The sequence below is a fragment of the Maylandia zebra genome, linkage group LG20 (assembly GCF_041146795.1).
Source record: "Maylandia zebra isolate NMK-2024a linkage group LG20, Mzebra_GT3a, whole genome shotgun sequence".
Lineage (NCBI taxonomy): Eukaryota > Metazoa > Chordata > Actinopteri > Cichliformes > Cichlidae > Maylandia > Maylandia zebra.
Window position 1 is genome coordinate 20,122,568 of NC_135186.1, and position 24,147 is coordinate 20,146,714.

Here is a 24,147-nt window from a genome sequence, read left to right on the forward strand (position 1 = left end):
TACAGGACTACACTTTCTGCTCAGATTCACCCAGATGCTTATAAACTGAACTGAGTGACTATGAATAACAACCAAAAGCAATTTTAAAGTTTCTCAAGGCAAAGAAACTGTTGATTGCATTGTTGTCAACTCATGAGAGCATGCTTTTCAGTTATTAAAGATGAAACCAAAAAGAGGGAGACACACAAACAAGCAGCAGGAGAATGGCTGTTGTAAAGGCCTGGCTAAGCAACTCAAGACATGAAAGGCAGTAACGGAGGATGTACATAGGTTCAAGACTTTAGGCAGTCACTACCCGAAAAAGAAAAAGTTTACTTGGATATTAGGAAACATTCTTGTATTAAATTTTTTAAATTGCTTACAGATGTTTTCGGATGAAAGATGTCCAAAACCTGTGGGGTTACACTATATATATATATATATATATATATATATATATATATATATATATATATATATATATATATATATATATACCCCAAGAAGGGACCGGTCCCATCCAACTACCAACCAATAACCTGCCTCAGTACTACATGGAAGCTCCTGTCAGGCATCATATCGGCTAAGATGAACAGGCACATGGGTCAATACATGAGCGGGACACAGAAAGGAATTGGCAAGAATACAAGAGGCGCAAAACACCACCTACTGGTAGACAGCCGAGACTGCAAGACCAGACTGACCAACCTGTGCACTGCCTGGATTGATTACTAGAAGGCCTATGACTCAATGCCCCACAGCTGGATATATATATATATATATATATATATATATATATATATTAGGGGTGCAACGATACTCGTATCGATATTGAACCGTTCGATACAGTGCTTTCGGTTCGGTATGCATATGTAACGAACAATACTAAATTTTTAATTTATTTTATCAACTTTCCTTCTGACGATGCTGTCTGTGTTGAGCGCTCAGTGGATCTGCGCTCGACAGTGTAGCCTAGGCGGAGTAGTCGAACGCAGATTCACTGAGCGCAGGGCAAGCTAGCGAGACAGAAGTTAAGCTCTCCTTGCAACATGGCAAATTGAACCTCCCCCACCCTCATTCAGATCTGGCATTTGGAACTATTTTGGTTTTCATGTGACGTATGACACTGAAGGAAGCGTGTCATGGACTAAAGTAAAACAGTATGTTGGATGTGCCACGCAATGCTCAATTACATTGGTGGGAACTACTGCGTTAGCGCAGTTAGCTCGTTAATGTGTTGACGCTGTCCAGCCCCACGCACGGGGCGATCCGCGGTAGCTCGTTAACGGAGATTTGCCGTGTTGTGGCGTTAACGTCATTTCAACGAGATTAACGCTGACAGCACTAGTGGGAACACAATAATTATGACTGCACATTTACTCCGACATCATCCTAGTGCAAAGACAAGTGGAAGCAGACAAAAACAACAAGCACGCATGATACAAACTTTACCCGAGTCATTTAGACAGCCGTTAGCACATGATTCTCCTTATGGGGACCTGATATGTTTAATATGCTGCTGAGAATATAGCCCAGAAGAAGCGTATAGTATAGCTTTTATTTTGGAAAGAGCCATTTCTCTGTAGTAAACTCTCTTTTCCAAAGATGAGTGATTCCTCAATCAGATACAGGGCTCGCAAAATCGCTAGCCCGACGTCCCGGGGCTAGCGATTTTTCCAGTCGGGCTACCAAAATCTATCTCTGCCCTGCCCGTCGGGCTATCGTAGGAAGGAAAAATATATGTCAATGCTTTTGCATTCTTTCTAAATGTAGCTGGGTAATTATGTCATTGGCATCGGAGAGGACTGTCAATATGTGACATATTGAAATCGTGTTTGAATTTGCGCTTGTTTTTTGCTTTCACTTTAGAAATCGCGCGAACTGTGTATAGAGAGTGACAGTACTGATTGGTATGAGGCTAGAGGCTAAGATCCAGGTAGCACTGAGGGAGGTTAGCCAACTATCGGAGTTGCAGAAAGGCGCGATGAGGAAGGTGCCTAAGAAGTACAGGAAGCTGTCCATCCATTCCTGAGGCCTTGGAAACTGCCAAGCAACGACTCACAGCCTTGGCCAGCCGTTTGAGGAGGTACACCAGAGAGATAGAAGACAGGAGAATAAACCAGCTGTTCTCCACGGAACCAGCCAAGGTGTACTCTCAGTGGCAGGGGAACAATATGAGAACAGCACCACCAAGGCTGGAGACGGAACAATACTGGAAGAGCATATGGGAGAAGGACGCAACCCATAACGGCAATGCTCAGTGGCTAGTGGATCTGAGGGCAGACCATAGCGACCTTCCCGAACAGGGTCCAGTAACCATCACAGTGGCAGATATCCAAGAAAGGGTCTCCAGTATGAAAAGTTGGACAGCACCGGGCCCTGACATGGTTCACGCCCACTGGCTGAAGAAGCTGACTGCACTCCACGAGCGCCTGGCAGCACAAATGAACCAGCTGCTAGTTGACGAGAGACACCCGGAATGGCTAACCGAAGGCCGGACAGTCCTGATCCTCAAGGACCCCCAGAAGGGACCAGTCCCCTCCAACTACCGACCAATAACCTGCCTCAGCACCACGTGGAAGCTCCTGTCAGGCATCATATCGGCTAAGATGAACAGGCACATGGGTCAATACATGAGCGGGGCACAGAAAGGGATGGGCAAGAATATTAGAGGCGCAAAACACCAGCTACTGGCAGACCAAGCAGTCAGCCGAGACTGCAGGACCAGACTGACCAACCTGTGCACTGCCTGGATTGATTACAAGAAGGCCTATGACTCAATGCCCCACACCTGGATCCTGGAATGCCTAGAACTACAGTGGGGCAAAAAAGTATTTAGTCAGCCACCGATTGTGCAAGTTCCCCCACTTAAAATGACGACAGAGGTCAGTAATTTGCACCAGAGGTACACTTCAACTGTGAGAGACAGAATGTGAAAAAAAAAAATCCATGAATCCACATGGTAGGATTTGTAAAGAATTTATTCGTAAATCAGGGTGGAAAATAAGTATTTGGTCACCTCAAACAAGGAAAATCTCTGGCTCTCACAGACCTGTAACGTCTTCTGTAAGAAGCTTTTCTGTCCCCCACTCGTTACCTGTATGAATGGCACCTGTTTGAACTCATCATCTGTATAAAAGACACCTGTCCACAGCCTCAAACAGTCAGACTCCAAACTCCGCCATGGTCAAGACCAAAGAGCTTTCGAAGGACACCAGGAAAAGTATTGTAGACCTGCACCAGACTGGGAAGAGTGAATCTACAATAGGCAAGCAGCTTTGTGTGAAAAAATCAACTGTGGGAGCAATCATCAGAAAATGGAAGACATACAAGACCACTGATAATCTCCCTCGATCTGGGGCTCCACGCAAGATCTCATCCCGTGGGGTCAAAATGATCATGAGAACGGTGAGCAAAGATCCCAGAACCACACGGGGGGACCTGGTGAATGACCTGCAGAGAGCTGGGACCAAAGTAACAAAGGTCACCATCAGTAACACACTACAACGGCAGGGAATCAAATCCCGCAGTGCCAGACGTGTTCCGCTGCTGAAGCCAGTGCATGTCCAGGCCCGTCTGAAGTTTGCCAGAGAGCACATGGATGATACAGCAGAGGATTGGGAGAATGTCATGTGGTCAGATGAAACCAAAGTAGAACTTTTTGGTATAAACTCAACTCGTCGTGTTTGGAGGAAGAAGAATACTGAGTTGCATCCCAAGAACACCATACCTACTGTGAAGCATGGGGGTGGAAACATCATGCTATGGGGCTGTTTTTCTGCCAAGGGGACAGGATGACTGATCCGTGTTAAGGACAGAATGAATGGGGCCATGTATCGTGAGATTTTGAGCCAAAACCTCCTTCCATCAGTGAGAACTTTGAAGATGAAACGAGGCTGGGTCTTCCAACATGACAATGATCCAAAACACACCGCCCGGGCAACAAAGGAGTGGCTCCGTAAGAAGCATTTGAAAGTCCTGGAGTGGCCTAGCCAGTCTCCAGACCTCAACCCCATAGAAAATCTGTGGCGGGAGTTGAAAGTCCGTGTTGCTTGGCGACAGCCCCAAAACATCACTGCTTTCGAGAAGATCTGCATGGAGGAATGGGCCAAAATACCAGCTACTGTGTGGGCAAACCTGGTAAAGACCTATAGTAAACGTTTGACCTCTGTTATTGCCAACAAAGGTTATGTTACAAAGTATTGAGTTGTATTTTTGTTATTGACCAAATACTTATTTTCCACCCTGATTTACGAATAAATTCTTTACAAATCCTACCATGTGGATTCATGGATTTTTTTTTCACATTCTGTCTCTCACAGTTGAAGTGTACCTCTGGTGCAAATTACTGACCTCTGTCATCATTTTAGGAGGGGGAACTTGCACAATCGTTGGCTGACTAAATACTTTTTTGCCCCACTGTATATAAGATCAACAGGACCCTGAGAGCCTTCATCAGGAACTCAATGGGGATGTGGCGGACAACACTGGAGGCCAACCTCAAGCCCATAGCACAAGTCACCATCAAGTGCGGGATCTACCAAGGAGATGCTCTTTCCCCACTGCTGTTCTGCATAGGCCTGAACCCCCTCAGTGAGATCATTGACAAGACTGGCTACGGATACCGACTACGGAATGGAGCAGTTGTCAGCCACCTCCTGTACATGGATGACATCAAGCTGTATGCCAAGAGTGAACGAGACATCGATTCACTGATCCACACCACCAGGTTATACAGCAATGACATCGGAATGTCGTTCGGGCTGGAGAAGTGTAGTCGGATGATAACAAAGAGAGGGAAGGTAGCCAGAACAGAGGGGATCAAACTACCAGAAGGCAACATTGCAGACATAGAGGACAGTTACAAGTACCTGGGGATCCCGCAGGCGAATGGGAACCATGAAGAGGCCACTAGGAAAGCTGTAACCACCGAGTACCTGCAGAGGGTCAGGCAAGTCCTGAGGAGTCAGCTGAACGGTAAGAACAAGATCCGGGCTATCAACACCTACACCCTGCCCGTGATCGGATACCCTGCTGGGGTAATAGGCTGACCAAAGGAGGAGATAGAAGCCACTGACATCAAGATAAGAAAGCTCCTTACCATGCATGGGGGGTTTCACTCCATGCACGGTACACAGTATGTACCACTGGCAGATAGAGGAGGTGGCTGATATCCAGAAATCCTACCAGTGGCTGGACAAAGCTGGACTGAAAGACAGCACGGAAGCACTAATCATGGCAGCACAGGAACAAGCACTAAGCACAAGATCCATTGAGGCTGGGGTCTATCACACCAGGCAAGACCCCAGGTGCAGGCTGTGTAAAGATGCTCCATAGACAATCCAGCACATAACAGCAGGGCGCAAGATGCTAGCAGGCAAGGCATACATGGAACGCCATAACCAAGTGGCCGGCATAGTGTACAGGAACATCTGTGCCGAGTATAACCTGGAAATCCCGAGGTCAAAATGGGAGATGCCCCCAAGGGTGATGGAGAATGACTGAGCTAAGATCCTGTGGGACTTCCAGATACAGACGGACAAAATGGTGGTGGCTAACCAACCGGACATAGTGGTGGTAGACAAACAGAAGAAGACAGCCGTAGTGATCGATGTAGTGGTTCCGAATGACAGCACTAGGTGCGGTGACTTCCAAGCTAGGCGAGTGGCTCCAGCAGATCCTGGGAAAAACATCGGAGATCTCTGTCCAGAAGAGCGCAGTCCTAGGAACAGCTAAGATACTGCGCAGGACCCTCAAGCTCCCAGGCCTCTGGTAGAGGACCCGAGCTTGAAGGATTGACTGCCCGCAGGGGCGAGTGGGGAATTTTTTTTTTTTTAATATATACATACTCTATATATCGCTATATGTGATGTTGAGATGAACTGCACTCCTGGAAGTGCTTACAAAATGGGTATTATTAAAACCTGATTCTTTGATCCCCATAACAGAACAGAGAAAACCCAACTCAGAGTGGTCAAAACATTTTATATTTAATTCAATCATCTTCCAGAAGAGAGAGCCTTGCACAGCCCAACGCCAATTGCAGAATCCCTAACATTAGAATCATAAAATGTGTCTCATATAGGTGTTATTTTGGTACTTTACACGTCACACAGTTTCAACAGCTCCTAATATGGTACAAGTTCCTCTTTTCTGTCTGGCTTCCCGTATTTATTAATATGCTTGTATAGCTCTAGACTAACTTCCTGTTTTTCAGTCTGGCTTTAGTAACCCCCAAATTACATTAATCCACTACAATTTTGGATGCATTAATACTGTGATTTGAAATGGCCTATAATTCAAATAGAACATCCAAAATGTATCCACTGATTGTGCAAATTGTCTTTCTGAAGTTGTAACTTTTATTAAATTGTCCTTACAGCTTATAGTCTGTAAGGACAATCAGCATAGAGCATACAAAATGAACGGTCAAGTCTCCAGTTCATGCTAATAAATAAGTAAATAAATAAATGGAAAACACCAGAGTGTGAGGTGACAGGGGACACTTTAGTGTACAGTGGTTCCTCGCTATAATGCAGCCTTTCGCGGCCTCGCTGTTTTTTTAGGTGCAATTTTCCATGCTTTTTTTTTTTTTTTTTTTACAGTGCATTGTGTTCTGCGTCCTGATTGACAATGGTCTACAGCCAATCAATCTTGTGCCGTGTCTCCTGTACAGTACAGAATGCGTTCAGCTTGTCAAATTTACATAAATCTTTGTTCGCTAGCAGTGTGACTCTGAAGTGCTGTACTGTATGTTTGTAAGCTTTCTCCCCAACAAACACAACAATGTTGACAAAATGGTGTGTCAAAGGCACCTGCGGTAGCACCCAAAAGGCACAGGAAGATTTTTTTTTTTTTTTCAAAACAGTAGGGCAGGGGTTTTTTTAAAGATGTTTTCTAAGCTTTCTCTTTTTGTTTATGTCTTCTGTGATCTTTGGGGCTTGTTCTGAATTCTCACAAGAGGACAGTGTTGGCCAGGTAAATGTAGGTAATAGGACTGGGACTAGCCAGGATGACTCAGCCAGGACTGGTGTCCTACACCACCACATGTGTGCTGCTTAGCTGTCCAGTCCACTCAATACGGCTGAGGTATGAGGTATGTACTGTATGTGTGAACGAGAAGCTGTACGTTTTTTTAAATAACCATATGAATTATACTGGTGTTTCTGACTATCGCTCATTGTATTAGGGTCATTTAGAGAACTGTTTGCTCCCATTGATCTTTCTTCTGCCAATTAATTTTCATGGTAATACGATAACATGACATTGAGACTAACTGACGACTGTTTCCTCTTTTGTTTACTTACAATTATTTTACATATGATTTGACAGCGCATGATTTGTCAACTTCTATATTCTTCCCTCTCTGATATGTTAAGTTTGTTATTTTAGCCTAATAATGTCCTCCCTCACTAACATCTCTTTGAGCCTGAAAAGCCTCTTCTTCTTCTTCTGGGTCATCTTTTGGCTGTTCCCTTTTGGCGTCACCACAGTGGAGCATCTCCCTCCATCTTATACTACCTGTGACACACCAACCATCTTCGTATCTTTCTTTCCTGTAATATTCTCGATATTCACAAGCTATTGTGAAGAGCTATTTGTGTATATGAGCTATTTGTATATATTAGAGCTATTTCTTATATTTTGTAACTTTGGAATATATTGTATTATTTAATTTAGTTCAGTTTGTTACTGTTCTTATTGTCTGGGAGCAACTGTAACCACATAATTTCCTGAGGCATTAATTCTGATTTCATGACAAGCCTCCTCTTTGGTCTCACTCTTTTCCTCCTGCCTGGCAGCTCCATAGCAGATCAACATTGGTCTTCTGCTTGACTATCTCCAGATCTGCATAGAAATTTCATTGTCCTATATTTGGAAGATTGCTTTTGAAATGTTTAGATTGGTTTTTTTTGTATATTGAAAGCTATGTCAATGATTAAACATGAATATATAAATAATTATTTGTGTGATCTGTAATTTGGAACAGAAAATGCAAAACATGAAAAAAGTCTTAGTATTGGCTAGTTAAAAAATGTTTTTTTAATCAAGCAGTTTAATTGAGTTAGTGATACCAGGAACCATAGTAGTCCATGGTCACATTCAAGGATCCCTGAAACTGCTGGCTAAGAAAAAATGGGTCCCGACAAAACGGTGTTCCTGTCTTTGGGAATGCATAGCAGTGGCAGACATGGGCTGAGGCTCACCTGCGGCTTGGCAGCGTGCAGTGGGGTCCTGCACGCTGCCCTCCAGCGGACGCAAGGCAGGTCCCGTGGGTGCGCAGAACCCAAACTCTACTACAGCAGGTCCCTCCTGCGCTCTGGCCACCGCCGACCTCTGACTCCGGCTGCAAGGGACTCTCCCACATGCTGTCCGCTGGCTTAGGTCAAGCACCACAGTCCAGCACCTTGACCCCCGGGTCCGGCAGAGCAGGTCCCTCTGGTGCTCTGTCCAATGGGTTGGGCTGAGCAGGTGGTGGAAACTGAGGTTGCTCGACTGCCCTCCTCTGTGGAACAGGAACAGGTGAAGGCACCTGCCGGTCACCAACCGCCTCCCATCTGTGGATGGGGGTGAGGTCAGCAGTCCGGAGCAGTCCGGATATCAGCCACTCCACTGCAGTCAAGGGACACCGGTGGTGTCGGCCAGGAGCAGACTTTAGCAGCCAGACTCTATATCAGGTGTATCTGGTGCTCACTCCGGTTCTCCAGTTCCTCCACCTCTCGGGGCGACACCGCTGCCTTCTCCCTCTGCGTGGCCACCAGCTCAGCCACCATTTCAGGATCCAGTTCAATCCTTTTATATGCAGGGGAGAAAGATGCAGCTCAGGTGTGTCCGCCTCCCCCGCAGCCTCACCACCGACCACGCCACAGAGACCTACCACAGGTGTAACACAGCATCACTGGTCAGTAAAGCCCAACAACAACTACTTCCTCCGCAAGCTGAGGAGAGCACCTCAACACCTATTATGAGCACCTTCTACAGAGGCACTGTTGAGAGTATTCTCACCAGCTGCATCACTGTGTGGTATGACTCTTGCAAAAAGCTGCATCGAGTAGTGAGAACATCCGAAAGGATCGTGGGCGCTTCTTTTCTCTCCCTCCAGGATATCTATTGCACACACCTCACCTGAAAAGCCCTCTACATTACAGGTGACTCCACTCATCTGTCCAACAGCTTCTTCAGTTTGCTGCCATAAGCAATGCACTTGATTTCTTCTTATGGTTGCCTTTGTCTTCACAGTTACCTTCATTTCCCACTTACTAACCTTCAGCACTTCCCGATTCACTAAATTACCTCCATCTGTGCTCTTCTCTCGCTCATTTTCTTCATCAGCTGATAAAAGTACCCCTTGCATCTTATCAATACACTTTTTCATCCCTTTACTAGTCAATTTCCCTACATTTTATGTCAGGTCTGTAGTAAGAAGCGGACCCAAACACAGTGGTGATTTCCCCAAATTCCACCCAGTGCTTGTGTCCATGGCATGAATCGTGAATCTTCAATTCTCTGTACAATGGCTCCGTCCCCATGACAAACTCCATTCCCAAATCTTAGTGAGAAAAAAAAAACATCAGTCTATCGGGCAAGCAGTGCGCACACAAAGTTTTCACTAGCGAACAGGGGCTTTAATGACAAGTAAACTCAACGATCTGGCATCGACTGAAGCTCAGCCACACAGTTAAGTAGGGAGGCTGATGACGATGACAATCAGCTGCAGCTGGTGAGGGCTGTGAGCAGCAGGTGTGGCAGACTTCAGCCTGGGAATACTTCTCGGTCAAATGACGCTTGAAACCAGACTTCCGGACACACACATCAAAACACAGAAACACACAAACAGGGTAGGGAACTGGGAGGTGAGCCGAGACAAAACAAATCACACAGACATAACGGGCAGGTCGAACGGCGAGGACATTTAAATTCACTTCCTTGCCTTTCATTCTCTCTCACCGGTTCTGAACATGCATTCACCCGCTCCTCTAGTTCTGTCTTTAACCAACAATATCACAACCCAGGCCCTGACCGGTCGAGTATTGAAATGTTGATGATGTGCATGTTTGGTAAAGAATCAAACAGGGGCATCTGGGCTTGTGGCTGGCATTAGGACTACACTGGCTTGTGGCCATCTTGACTTTTTGATTTAAAATCCACTGTGGGGTTGTGTGGAGGCAAAATTACAGTCTTTGTCCAGCAAATTTTGGACCTGACTCTATAGGCTCATCCGTACTGGCTTCACCTGGGATACATGAAAAACATTATGGATCTTGATGTTGTGGGAAGATTCAAATAAACAGTTACAGGGTTGATGATAGACTGCATTTCAAAAGGACCACTTGTAAGAGAGCCAAACCTTCTGGCCAGCTTGGTAGGAGGGAGCTGGAACACAACGTTGATCAGCCAGATGCTTGTTGTGTTACACTGACCTGAGGAAAGCTGCCTGTGTGGTCCTCCATAAACGGTGGCAGCGGTGCGTGTGTTGCTGCATGGAGGGTACAGCCAGTTCTCCCTCTGTGATGGTCAGAAGAAGAGGTTGGTATCCCAGGGACGCCTCAAAAGGTGACCCTGAATCCTCCCTTAGTTATGCTGCAATAGACGTAGGCTGCCAGGGGATTCCCATGATGCATTGAGTTTTTCCTTTCCAGTCACCTTTCTCACTCACTATGTGTTAACCCTTTAAAACTGGTCGGAGTGGGTATGCTCTGTTTTGCGTAACTAGTTTTAAATCCCTGTAGAACTGCAACCACATAAGCTAGCTCAATAATTTTTTTTTGCATAAGAAACCGGAGGAGTTGTACTTACATCTTATGCCATCAGCTTGCCATAGGTCACGGTTTCCTTCCACATATAGCTTTGCAAAACAAAGACATAATATTCCAGAAACATGCTTCGCCAATCCGATCAGCTATTCATAACACTTCCTAGTTGGAATAGAGGTCAGCGTGAGCTATCGCATGTCCACCATTACCTGCCCAAAACCGGAAGTGACGTCATTTTCACAGAAAATGTAGTTTTTTTTTACCTTTGGGGCCTTATAAGCCTACACTGGTGTTTTTAAAAGTCATGTTTGACTTTATGCTTTTCTGTATAGTTTCTGGGATGCTTAGAACTCAAATTGCACTGCAGGAAATAGTTTAATTTGATGCACATGGAGGTTTTTTGCAAATTTGCATTATAATGGGGTGGCTGTAGCTCAGGCGGTAAAGCAGGTCATCTACTGATCGGAAGGTTGGTGGTTCGATTCCCCTAGTCTGCATGCCAAATATCCTTGGGCAAGATATTAACCCCAAAATTGCTCTCCGATGCATACATCGGCGTGTGAATGTTACTTAGAAAGCACTTAGATCAATGTGCTTGTGCGAATGGGTTTGAATGGGTGAATGCACAAGTTGTGTAAAGCGCTTTGAGTGCTCAGAAGAGTAGAAAAGCGCTATATAAGAACGAGTCCATTTACCGTTTAATATTTTTTCTTCGTTTTTCCTGCAGTATATAAAAATTGGTGTATCTCAAAAATAAAACTATGAAGACACTCAAAATAAATTTCCTGTTGTTGGAAACTATTTTGTGCAACTTTTTTGTATTTCCAGTTTTGAGGGATAAACCTCTTAAATTTCTCTAACTAGAAATATATGTAAAAGTATATATTTCTTTTTTGTAGTTTATTGCACTTTTTTGCAATTTGCGTAACTATTATGCACTTAATGCATACATATTATTAAAGTTTGGGCTATAATGGTTGTATTAATGTATAGCAACTTGAAATGCTCCCAAAAATGGCACTACAGCATGTAAAAATATAAAGATAAGCTCTGGCGGACTTGGTTCTATGGTAGGTCTTAAAGGGTTAATAGACCTCTCTGCATTGAATCATACTTGTTATTAATCTCTGTCTCTCTTCCTTTATCCTGTCTTCCTTCTCTCACCCCAACCAGTCACAGCAGATGGCCCCGCCCCTCCCTGAGCCTGGTTTTGCCGGAGGTTTCTTCCTGTTAAAACTGAGTTTTTCCTTCCCACTGTTGCCAAAGTGCTTGCTCGTAGGGGGTCATGTGATTGTTGGGTTTTTTTCTGTTGTATAATTGTACGATCTACAATTGAATTAAATTGACCCTGCAAGGGTTCAGAGAGGGGGATTAATGGAAGCCCCAACCTCTTGGCGAGGGTCTCATTGATAAAATGTTGTTCTGCCCTAGAGTCAACACATTTTCAGTCAGGCCTGTCAGTATCCCCACAGCTACTGATGGGCAGCATCTTTTAGCTGCGAGGGGCAGGAATCTGCAAAATGCCCCTTCTTTTCACCTACAATCTATCTTATTCTTCAATCAGGGTAGGACAGCTTGGCATGGCCGAACTGCATTGGCTATTCCTACCAGTCCACCTGCTCGTGTTCCACCTAGCGCCGGTCTGCAGACAGAGACCCTTTCCAGGGGCTCGAGCTTCTACCAGCCTGCCGAGGTCCACCAGTCCATTTTCCATACTCATGCATATGATCATCTGCCCTGACACACATAGCAATGAAAGCATCCAAAGATTTGGGCATTTCTTTTGTAGCCAACTCACATTTAAACTCCTCATTTAGGCTGTTCAGGAATGCTCCAGGGAGCGCTTTCTCCTCCCAACCCATCTCCTCACCCAAAACCCAGAAGTCCACTGAGAAATCTGCCATGCTTTTTCTGCAACCTTTATCAAAAACCTTTATCAGAATTTAGCCAAAAGGTCATTATATCATCACTTATTATGATGGCGGCGCGTGAACAACGCGAGGCTCAGTGTCTCTCCAGAATCTGCTATTTAGCGGTTTTTTATCTACTTTTAACCGGATTATTCGTCCAGAATTGCTGTGCGTTGCTGACCTACAGCAGACAAGAGCTTCTGGACATCTGGACTCATAACTCCAACAGTTTTATCGCCGATCTCCGACTCATCCCAGAGATCTCCAGGACACCGGAGGCTGCCCACTCTCCCTGGCCGGGCGGAAGTGCACGCAGACGGCGCAGAGATCGTAAACAAAGGCGAGGTAGGCGCGGAGGGCTACGGGCTAAGCTAAAGCTAACACCACACCGGCTGCCTTTACCCAGTATTTTCCTCGCCAATGTCCGTTCTCTGGCAAACAAAATGGATGAGATACGGCTCTCCATCACTAACAACTGACGGATTATGGACTCAAATGTCATGTTTTTCACCGAAACATGGTTGAACAACAGCTGCCTGGACAATGTTATCAAGTTAGCAGGACGCCACACACACTGAGCCGACAGGCTAGCAGATGACTCCGGCAAGACCAGAGGTGGAGGTTTGTGCATTTACATTAACAATGCTTGGTGCATGAACTCCACTACTACTGAGAGTCACTGCTCACCTAATGCGGAGTTTTTAATGGTCAAATGCAGACCTTATTATCTCCCCAGAAAACTCACTTCGATCATACTCACTGCCGTGTATATCCCCCCCGATGCTAATGCTAGGTTGGCCATGAAAGGACTTTCTGCAGCCATTAACAAACACCATAATAAACACCCCAAGGCTGCTTTTATTGTTGCTGGCGACTTCAACCACACCAACTTAAAGACAGTCCTCCCCAGATTCCACCAACATGTCTCCTGCCACACCAGAGGAGACAAGACTTTAGACCATGTGTATTCCAACCTGGCTGGAGCCTACAAAGCCACACCCCTCCCCCACATTGGACAATCGGACCATCTCTCCCTGTTCCTCACACCTAGGTATTCACCACTCATCCAACGTGTGAAACCTGCTGTGAGGACAATTAAAGTGTGGCCAGAGGGGGCAGACGCAGTGCTCCAGGACAGATTTAAAAACACAGACTGGAATATGTTCACCCACACAGACCTGGACCAGTACGCCTCATCTGTACTGGATTACATCTCCGAAACCACAGACAGTGTCACCACCCAGAAACGGATCACCATGTACCCCAACCAGAAGCCTTGGATGAACCGGGATGTTCGTCTCCTCCTGAAGGCCCGCAACACTGCCTTTAGGTCAGGAGATGCACACGCCTACAGTACAGCCAGGGCTAATCTAAAGAAGGGCATCAAAAAAGCCAAACACCATTACAAAAAGAAGGTAGAAGAACACTTCTCCAACTCCAACCCCCGACGCATGTGGCAAGGACTCCAGACCATTACAGACTACAGGACCACCAAACCCTCCCCCGCATCCTCTGATGTCTCCTTCCTCAACGAGCTCAACAACTTTTATGCTCGTTTTGACCGAGGGAACCCCACAACCACAACCAAAGCAGACATGACGCCAGACCACCAACCTCTGACTCTCTCCCCCACCGATGTAGGAGCGGTGCTGAGCAGGATCAATGTCCACAAGGCTGCAGGTCCCGATGGCATCCCCGGGCGTGTTCTCAGAGCGTGTTCTGGGGAGCTTGCAGGAGTGCTCAGAGGCATATTCAATCTGTCCTTGGCCCACGCTGTGGTACCGGCCTGCTTCAAATCCACCTCCATCGTCCCGATACCCAAAAACTCCAACCCATCTTGCCTCAATGACTACCGCCCAGTAGCACTCACCCCCATCATCACTAAGTGCTTAGAGCAGCTGGTCCTAGCACACTTTATATCCTGTCTCCCCCCCACCCTGGACCCCCACCAATTCGCATACCGCCAGAACAGGAGCACAGAGGATGCAGTCTCCATCGCACTGCACTCTGTCCTCTCACACCTGGACAACAACAACACATACGCCAGAATGCTGTTTATAGACTTCAGTTCAGCATTCAATACAATCCACCTCTCACAACTCATCAGGAAACTGACAGACCTGGGCATCAGTTCCCTCATCTGCAAATGGTTACTGGACTTCCTGACCAACCGCCCCCAACATGTCCGGCTGGATAATCGCTGCTCATCTACAATCACAATGAACACCAGTGTACCACAAGGCTGTGTGATGAGCCCTTTCCTCTACTCCCTCTTCACCCACAACTGCAGACCTGCTAATGGTTCCAACACCATCATTAAGTTTGCAGATGACACCACGGTGATTGGCCTCATCAGTGACAACGATGAGGCCGCCTACAGGGAGGAGGTGGATAGTCTGGCTGAGTGGTGCGACAGAAACAACCTGCTGCTTAACACCGAGAAGACTAAGGGGCTCATCGTGGACTACAGGAGGAATGCTGACCCACATCCACCCATCCACATTAAGGGGACGGCTGTGGAGCGTGTGAGCAGCTTCAAGTTCCTGGGAGTCCACATCTCCGAGGATCTCATCTGGATGACCAACTGCTCCAAGCTGGTCAAGAAGGCTCACCAGCGCCTCTTCTTCTTGAGGACTCTGAGGAAGAACCACCTGTCCTCAGACATCCTGTTGAACTTCTATCGCTGTACCATCGAGAGCATCCTGACCAACTGTATAACAGTCTGGTATGGGAACTGCTCTGCCTCGGAACGGAAGGCGTTGTAGAGGGTCGTGAAAACTGCCCAGCGCCTCGCTGGAGCACCACTTCCTGCCATAAAAGACATCTACAGGAAGCGGTGTCTGAAAAGGGCTGGGAAAATCATCAAAGACCCCAGTCACCCATCACATGGATTCTTCACCCTCCTGCCCTCTGGGAGGCGCTACAGGAGCCTCCGGACTAGGACCACCAGGTACCGGAACAGCATCTTCCCCACAGCTGTCAGACTCCTGAACTCTGCCTCCTGACATCTGACCCACGTTAAACTCATGGACTGAACATACACACACACACAATGGACAACTGTACCCTCAAACACACAATAATAACATGGACTGAACCACCACTCACAACCACTAGCACTTTATATAGCCTCTGTAGAAATTATCCACACCCTCACTTATCTTAACTGCACTACTGTATAGCTCTGTGTAAACAATCATTCTGTATATATGATAATTTTTAACCCTACAACTGTTTACAACTTGCATAGTTCCCATTTCTGTATAGCTGTATATCTCAGATGTCTGTAAAGTTATTTATTTCATATTCTGTATAGTTTTTCATATTTATATCCTGTTCATATCCTGTACATAGCTTGTACTCACTACAGCCTGTACATACTTATAGTTATAGAATATTCACAACATACTTCATACCGTGTACATTATAACATACCATAATAGACCCATTTCTGTAATATACTTACATATCTATATTATTGCTAATATATATTGTAATATATCTATATCACTAAAGCACTTCTGGATGGATGCAAACTGCATTTCGTTGCCCTGTACCTGTGCATGTGCAATGACAATAAAGTTGAATTCTAATTCTAATTCTAATATGAGATCTCTGGGTGAGTCCTTGGTACTGCTTGTGCTCATTTCAGCGCTCGCCCCGTCACCAGTTCCACCACAAATGAAACCTTGGCACAGTCTGAAGCATAGGCTTGACTCTGCTGTCTGAAAAGCACATTGCATGAGAAAACCTGCACTTTTATCCAACTCTGTCAATATTTTTTCCGACACCAGCAGCGGATGCTCCCAAGGAAAGGGTGAAGGGGAGGTAGAGGACAGGCAGCAGGAAGGCAGAGAGGGTGGAACATTTTCTGCCATGGTGAGGTTGAAACATACATTTCAGTTTGGTAACAACCTGGAGGAGCACATTCTGTTCCTTTGAGATATGCTGCAGCATTTTCTTATGGCGATCCAAAAAATCTGCCTGAAGTGACAGCTCTCGCTGAACAGGGCTCGAGTCCACTGGGTCCTTTGCTGGCTGGATCATTCTGTCAGGTCTGTGGTAAGAAGCGAACCCAAACGCAGCACTCTTCCAACACAAAGTTTTCACTAGCGAACTGGGGATGTACTGACGAGTAAACTCAACGATCCAGCTTCGAATGAAGCTCTGTCACACAGTTAAAATAGGGAGGCTGCTGACGATGACAATCAGCTCCAGCTGGCAAGGGCTGATGAGCAGCAAGTGTGGCCGACTTCAGCCTGGGAATACTTCCCGGTCAAATGACACTTGAAACTGGACTTCCGGAAACACACACATCAAAACACAGAAACACACAAACAGGGAAATAGAGAACCGGGAAGGGAGCCGAGACAAAACAAAGCACATGGACACAACGGGCAGGTCAACCGGCGAGGACATTTTAATTCACTTCCATGCCTTTCATTCTCTCTCACCGGTTCTGAACATGCATTCACCTCTAGTTTTGTCTAGCCAACAATATCACAACCCAGGCCCTGACCGGTCGGGTACGGAAATGTTGATGATGTGCATGTTTGATTTGGCAAAAACTCAAACGGGCATCTGGGCTTGTGGCTGGCATTAGGACTAAACTGGCTTGTGGCCATCCCCCTACCTGGGTTCAATTACATCACATCTTGACTTTTTGATTTAAAATCCACTGTGGGGTTGTGTGGAGGCAAAATTACAGTCTTTCTCCAGCAAATTCTGGATATGACTCTAAGACATTGATTTTTAAAATAAAGGTACCGTTATGGCAATAGCTTAAGAAAATGCACTTGAAGACATTAAAAATCCTCTTTTTTAACATTATATAGAGGACATGGCAGTATGAAACATATACAAAAACCCACACACCTACAGTCGATTTAGAATCACCAATTAACATAACGACATACATGTCTTTTATAAGAGACAGATAAGACGAAGCTGGAGTACCCAGAGAGAACCGCCAATCCCCACACAGAAAGGCCCAGGCTGCATTCAAACCCTGGAGCTTATAGTATGAGGCACCAGTGCCACCACACCACCATGCTATCTGAAAGCAAATGCCAAATGTCTAGCAAGTGATAGTTTAATCTTTGATGTTTGTTTTTTTTAAAGGATCAGTGCATAGGATTTATAGGCATTTAGCCATAAGTTTACAAATTCAAACTCACTAAATATACCTTTCACTTTCCAAAACGCAAATGCCTAGGGGAGCCAGCATAACAGAAGAAGACCCATCCAGGTCATCGTACTATAAGGAGCTTGGAAAGAAAAGCGTCTGGACTTCTTTAGGTTGCTTGAAGACGTTTCACCTCTCATCCGAGAAGCTTCTTCAGTTCTAGGGTCAAATGGTGGGGAGTCCCAGATTTAAGCACCGTGGGAGTGTCTCCTCAAGAGGGACAATGGATACCCTATGATTCTCTACCTAAGCATACGAGCCGAGGTGTGAAAACAGGTGTGGGTCACAATCAGCCACGGTTTCGGGTGAGCTCATTGTGAAACCCAGCCCCACCCTATCATGTGATTTCCTGAGGTCAGATGGCCCAGGGTGTGAGTGGGCGTTAAGGCGTCTGGGAAGGGATCTCAAAACTGGATTATAGATGGCAGACAGTTGGTGTCGTAAGCCACTGCCTCTGTTCAAAGATGGTCGCTCACAGTGGACATACTGTCAAATGGCTTCTTTCACTCCTTTTTCAAACCATCTGTCTTCTCTGTCCAATATGTGAACATTGGCATCCTCGAAAGAGTGACCTTTGACCTTTAGATGCAGATGGACCACCAAGTCTTGTCCCGTGGAGGTGGCTCTTCTGTGTTGTGCCATGCGTTTATGAAGTGGCTGTTGGGTCTCTCCAATGTAGAGGTCTGAGCATTCCTCGGTACACTGTACAGCATACACCACATTGTTAAGTTTGTGTTTAGGAGTTTTTCTTTTGGATGAACCAGTTTTTGTGTGAGTGTGTTGCTGGGTCTGAAGTACACTGGGATGTTGTGCTTGGAGAAGACTCTCCTGAGTTTTTCCGATACACCGGCTACATAGAGGATGTCACTAAGGAAGGAGGCACGTTGTACAAAATGCTCAGGGTAGAAATGCAACATATAAGACCCAGTCCATTTAGCTAACAAAAACAAGGCAGTTTGTAGGTGATTGTAAAGAAAAGATGAGATAATTATTTATATTACCCTTCAGTTTTGGCACTGGGCCCCCCCTGTAGCCTGAACAATGGTCCTTTATATAGAAAGTCAGTAATAATATCTTGAAATATCAGAGTTACATTTTCAAGTACCTCTCACTTTGTCTTTTTCATATCTGACTTTTTGTCATCTGAGTACAATGTGTCAGCTTGCAGCTCAAAGTCTAGGATTTTTCCCATGGTTAGCCCACAAGCGGTATTACAGCTTATGTCCTATATCATAGAGGGCTTTATATTTTATTTTGGTATCTCTATCCTGTTCTCAGTTGAAGTGTTCTCCGTTTTCATTTAGTTTGAAACAAATTAATAAGGGGTATAACATTTTCCTCCTAGAATACTCTAGAACTTGAAATTTGTTTAAAATTTACCCTATCAAGCCATATTCTGTAATCGCCCCACAGCCCTGTTCAGAGGGCTTTTTTGCTACAGCTGCTTCAAATCTCTTCAAAAAGCCAGATGCAATTTTCACTCATACGATGTTTTATCTTCCAATGAATATGCAACAGGGCAATTATAGACAATTATGCTAACAATAGCAACAAAGGCAGCAAACACACACACATTCATTGTGTATTTGTGTTTGCAGATCTTCCAGAAGTAACCCCCTCGCAGCAACATCCCACAGCTCTCACAGCCGCATATGCTCTGGATTTGTTTGGTTAAATGATCAAAGCAAATGGCAATTGTATAAGGTAAAGGTTGTTGTCTTCCCTTTCTTTGCCAAACTTGCAACTTACATTTAAGATTTTAGGTTTTTGCATCATCAGAGGAATAAAAGTTGAAATGAGCCCATACTGAAGGCTTTGTTTTTCATCAATCTTTGTAAACTAGTAAAAGATTACTCTTAGAGATATAAAATCTCTTTCCTCTCAAGAGGACTCTCCATTTATATGAACAAACTGGAGTCTATTAGATAGATATGATACAAACTACTGCAGCGCAGTACCTGTAATACCTACAGCATGTTCTAATCGCTCTAATAGGACATTATGGTCAACAGTATTGAACGCTGCACTGAGGTCTAGCAGGACAAGCACAGAGATGAATTTAAATTTAGGGGTTTTCAGAATCAGATTCTTCTAATTATAAAGCTACTAAAGATTCAGACACAAAGCCTACCTCATTTCTGCAGATTAATTTTCTTATTTTGTGTTTTTCCTGTTGCACATTTCTAACTTTTCTTTTATTTCATTAGAAAATGTACAAATTAAAATGACACAAGATACAATAAAACCTGACTGCATAAACAGTTTCTAATGGAGAATTTATTTTGAAACTGTTCTGGTGTATAATTTGTTTCCAATGACAGGCAAGGAAGGCTGGTCCATTGGTCCAATCAGGTTTGAAGGGGGATTTAAACACCAGCAATCCTTCACTGTATAACCTGGTATAGTCATAGCTACCTCTTGCACCAACCTTTTCGTAGCTCTCAGCTTCAACATGTTTATGCTGGCGGAGCTGTTTGGCAACTGACTTTGGCAGCATTTGGTGAAGCAGATCTTCAGCCAGCTGCCTCTGGTGCTTAAGGTCTTGTGTTTTCTCCTTCAGACTGTGGGCATAGTTCTGTATCCACTCTGTCATCTGTTTGAAAGAGAACATCACCACAGGGTAGATAAGACATGCCATGGCCAGCAGGCATATCCTCATACTGAGGCCTGAAGAGATGGATCGAGAGCCCGCCCTGAGAGCCAACACTGCACGATCAAATAAACACTGCTGAGTGTTTGTCAGAGCTTGAATTCCAGTGTGAGACCCAGACAGACGTTCCGTACTTGTGCCAGAGATCTGCCATTGACTTGTGTCAAAAATATAGGAATGCTGAACATCCAGCGTAGTGTTTATCTCGTGGTCTATGTTTTCTAGCCAACAGTCATTCAGTTTCTCTGTCAAAACCCTGGCAAAGCTGAGGTAGCTCAGAATGTATGACCATCTAAACTGGAAGCCAGTAGGAGTTTGCATGTGGCCAAAGTCTCTCAACTGGTGGTTGAGCTCAATAAATGTGACCAACAGTCTTGCAGACAGTACATCTCTCCAATTAGAATTCTGTTTGGCCTTTACCAAAGTATCTTCTACTGTACACCAGACGTCAAGAAGTCTTTCAATAGCCAGTGAGAAAGCAAGAATTCCACTTTCACTGGTAATGTTTGTATCCTGTGAAGTATTTAAAAATCCTTGAATGCTCCTCACTAGCTCTTTGCAAAAGCTAGGAAACTCAGTACTGCAAGGAATCCCGATGTCATTACTTTGACCCACCAGTTTGTCACAGTGATTATCAAAGATGAGAAAAAGCATCTTAGGAAAACTTGCCTCAGCTGTCTCATTCCCTACTTTTTTGGAAAATAAATGTCTCGTCTTTTGAAGTTTACTGACAAGTTGCAGGAGAGTTAGAGTCTTGCATGAAGTCAGCTCGCTGTAAGCTGCTTCTGTAGTGTACAGCAAGTCAAAGTTGGAGTTGACGTCGATGAATACAGATCCGAGCAGGGCCATGAAAGAGAGGAGGCAGGCTGTCAGAATCCGACGAACAGTCTGGTTGCTGCCTGAATGGGAAAATATGGAACATCTGCAAAAGAAGAATACAGTTTGTTTAATGTGCTTCAGACTAACTATCCAATGCTAAGTACTGTCTAAATGCTAATTACAGGCACTGTTTTTGTTCCTTTTAGACAAATACCGGTTTCTAGACTCTGTATTTTTAAGCTTTAATGTTATTGCGCCCACTATGCTGGCACACATGCGAATTAGTGCTAAGTGACACATTAAAAAAAACAAGAATTGAACCACACAGCTCATAGCAGGCCATGTTATTTGTCAGGTGAATATATGCAAGTGCATATTATTTGCATTACAAATATTCCAAAGGACATCACTACCAGACGTTTAACTGGGTTTTAGTCCTTTTTTTAAAAAAATTTATTTTGCTGGGACTGTTGCAACACATCATACAACATGTTGTTGTTGGGTATTTTTAATATTAGTGGGAATAATCTCACTATATGTTATTGTACAGATACATTCTTTATTAAAATGGCCTGTATTTATATAGCGCTTTACTAGTCCCTAAGGACCCCAAAGCGCTTTACATATCCAGGCATCCACCCATTCACGCACACATTCACACACTGGTGATGGCAAGCTACATTGTAACCACAGCCACCCTGGGGCGCACTGACAGAGGCGAGGCTGCCGGACACTGGCGCCACCGGGCCCTCTGACCACCACCAGTAGGCAACGGGTGAAGTGTCTTGCCCAAGGACACAACGACGAGACTGTCCAAGCCGGGGCTCGAACCGGCAACCTTCCGATTACAAGGCGAACTCCCAACTCTTGAGCCACGATCGCCCATTATTACTGTTATATTTAGTGGTAGAATCGTTACAAAACAATAGATCCTATTATGTGCTATTGTCAAATATTATTATTATTATTTCTCAAGGACTGATATAGGGACACAATTCTTGCCCCAAATCATTTGACTCTGTGGTGAGATGGCTGCTTTTACTTCTGTCAGGCGTATGTCTTATGGATCTTGAATTATTTATAATGTTAAAACAAAGTCCTAAAAACACCTCCCTATTTAAGTGAGGGAGGACAGGAATAGATTAATTAACAGAATGTAGAATCGGAGAAATTAGAAAAATTCTAGTGAAAAGTGAAGATTTGCCTTCTTCCTGTGTACTCTTTGGTCTGGACCCATTTGAGTGCCCAGTATAGTCCTATTATAACTTGATCATGGATTTTCAGAGAAAAGCAGGGGAATGATCTGAAAAGCTTGTGTTCAGGTCATTCACCTGACCTGAACACAAGCCTGGAGACGAGCTACTTCAGTTTTTGTTTTTATTATTTTATCATGACGATATAACTTGTGGTTGTGAATTTATTAACTTTATCAAATGAATAGTGCTGAGTAGCATTTTGTAGATTTAATTAAGTGAAAGCCTCTTTATGAGGTACACCAGGCACCTCCCTTCAGCCTTTTTAGCCAACCTAAACTGCCAGCTCATTAGTAGGAAGCCTCAGACCAAATCCCTCCACAACTTCCACATTACTTTTCTTTTTGTTGTCACTTTTTTGATTTTCACCGAGTTTTTAATTACTTGGTGTGATGTCGCAGTTTCTCAGTGCAAAACAGTTATATCTTATAGGACAGAACACATAAACCTTAACTTTAATGTTGTTGAGTGTAGAGGTCCACCAATATTTAGATGTACTGTGAATAAAGCTGATAATCTCTTCATATTCTTTGTTTAGTGCAAACAAACTAAGCAAACTCTTGTTTTCCGCTAAATAAGATGCAAACTTATACAAATAGTCATTATTATGAAGACAACATAAACATGCCCTAACTGCAATCTGTCAAGTAATCAGTCAGCAGAATCTACAGCAAATGTGGAAAATGTATTTATTTATTTAATTTTAAAAGAACCATATATTCCAAATGTCTGCCTGTGTTTGGGGGGTTTTCTCGGTGTGTCCTAACTTTCTGTCTCACCTGCACAGCTGACACTCGCTGCCCGCATCGTGTTGCCTCCCCGGAGCGACTCTGCTGTTCTTTATGAACCTTCTTTTGAGAGAAGCTGAGGACAGCGTCCCAGATGCAAAACACTGTTTTTTCATCAAGTCCAAGGACGTCATGAGACTTGTGCTGGAGCTGCTGTTATTTGATTCACCGCAGATGATAGAAGCTGATAGAAGCCAGCGCATTTGTGGCCTTAAAAAAGTTAAATACTGATAAAAATAAATGTATTCATTCAAATAAAACGCATTTAATCCAAAACACACATTAGGTTAGTTTTACCGTAAAAGCTGTTTCTGCCTTTCGTAGCTCTGTGATCGCCGGCCTGTGCGGGATGTAGTACGCAGCCTCTCTCCCGAGCGGCGGGGCACGACTAAAGCTGCATGTCTCTTCGATGGCACAGGCTCCAGCGGTTTTATTATGAAAGTGATCTCGGTGGACAGGAAGTCGTGGTTTTCCTGCCAACTATTTGATGTTTTATTGGTAATAACTATTCATATTTGATTTAATAACATGGCCATGGTTAACCTGGCACAAGTCTTTCGATCTATTTCTAAAATATAATGTTTGGGATACAGAATCATATTTTCTATGAAACTGTAAATCTCTGCAGCAGGTCACAGTTATTCATACTGCGTAAATTCCCCTAATGTTAATCAGCCTGAAAATATCTGGCTGATTACAGCCAGATATTTTACATCTGGAAGCTGAACTGAACCGTGTCCACGGGCTGATCTGCACGTCCCACTCTGCACGGTCTCGGATTAACTCTAATTAAATGCTATACTCATATA

General features: G+C 44.5%; 1 protein-coding gene across 1 annotated transcript; it reads right to left on the minus strand.

The window, feature by feature from the left end:
* Nucleotides 1-8,365: 8,365 nt before the first annotated feature.
* LOC143414296 (uncharacterized) lies at nt 8,366-23,947 on the minus strand. The gene is made up of 5 exons (XM_076878401.1): nt 23,636-23,947; nt 23,330-23,548; nt 20,075-21,400; nt 8,675-8,772; nt 8,366-8,592 (listed from the first exon to the last, which is right to left on the minus strand). Exons 2-5 carry the CDS (start codon nt 23,539-23,541, stop codon nt 8,366-8,368), a joined length of 1,863 nt encoding a protein of 620 aa, XP_076734516.1. The 5' UTR covers nt 23,542-23,548; nt 23,636-23,947.
* Between the last annotated feature and the right edge of the window lie 200 nt (nt 23,948-24,147).

Excerpts from the sequence above, each read along its gene's own strand:
- LOC143414296 (XM_076878401.1), bottom strand. The coding sequence starts at position 23,541 with ATGCGCTGGCTTCTATCAGCTTCTATCATCTGCGGTGAATCAAATAAC. Across the intron at positions 21,401-23,329 it reads AGCGAGTGTCAGCTGTGCAG|ATGTTCCATATTTTCCCATT; the intron begins GTGAGACAGAAA and ends CTTCTTTTGCAG. Across the intron at positions 8,593-8,674 it reads GGAGGAACTGGAGAACCGGA|TGGAGTGGCTGATATCCGGA; the intron begins GTGAGCACCAGA and ends CCTTGACTGCAG.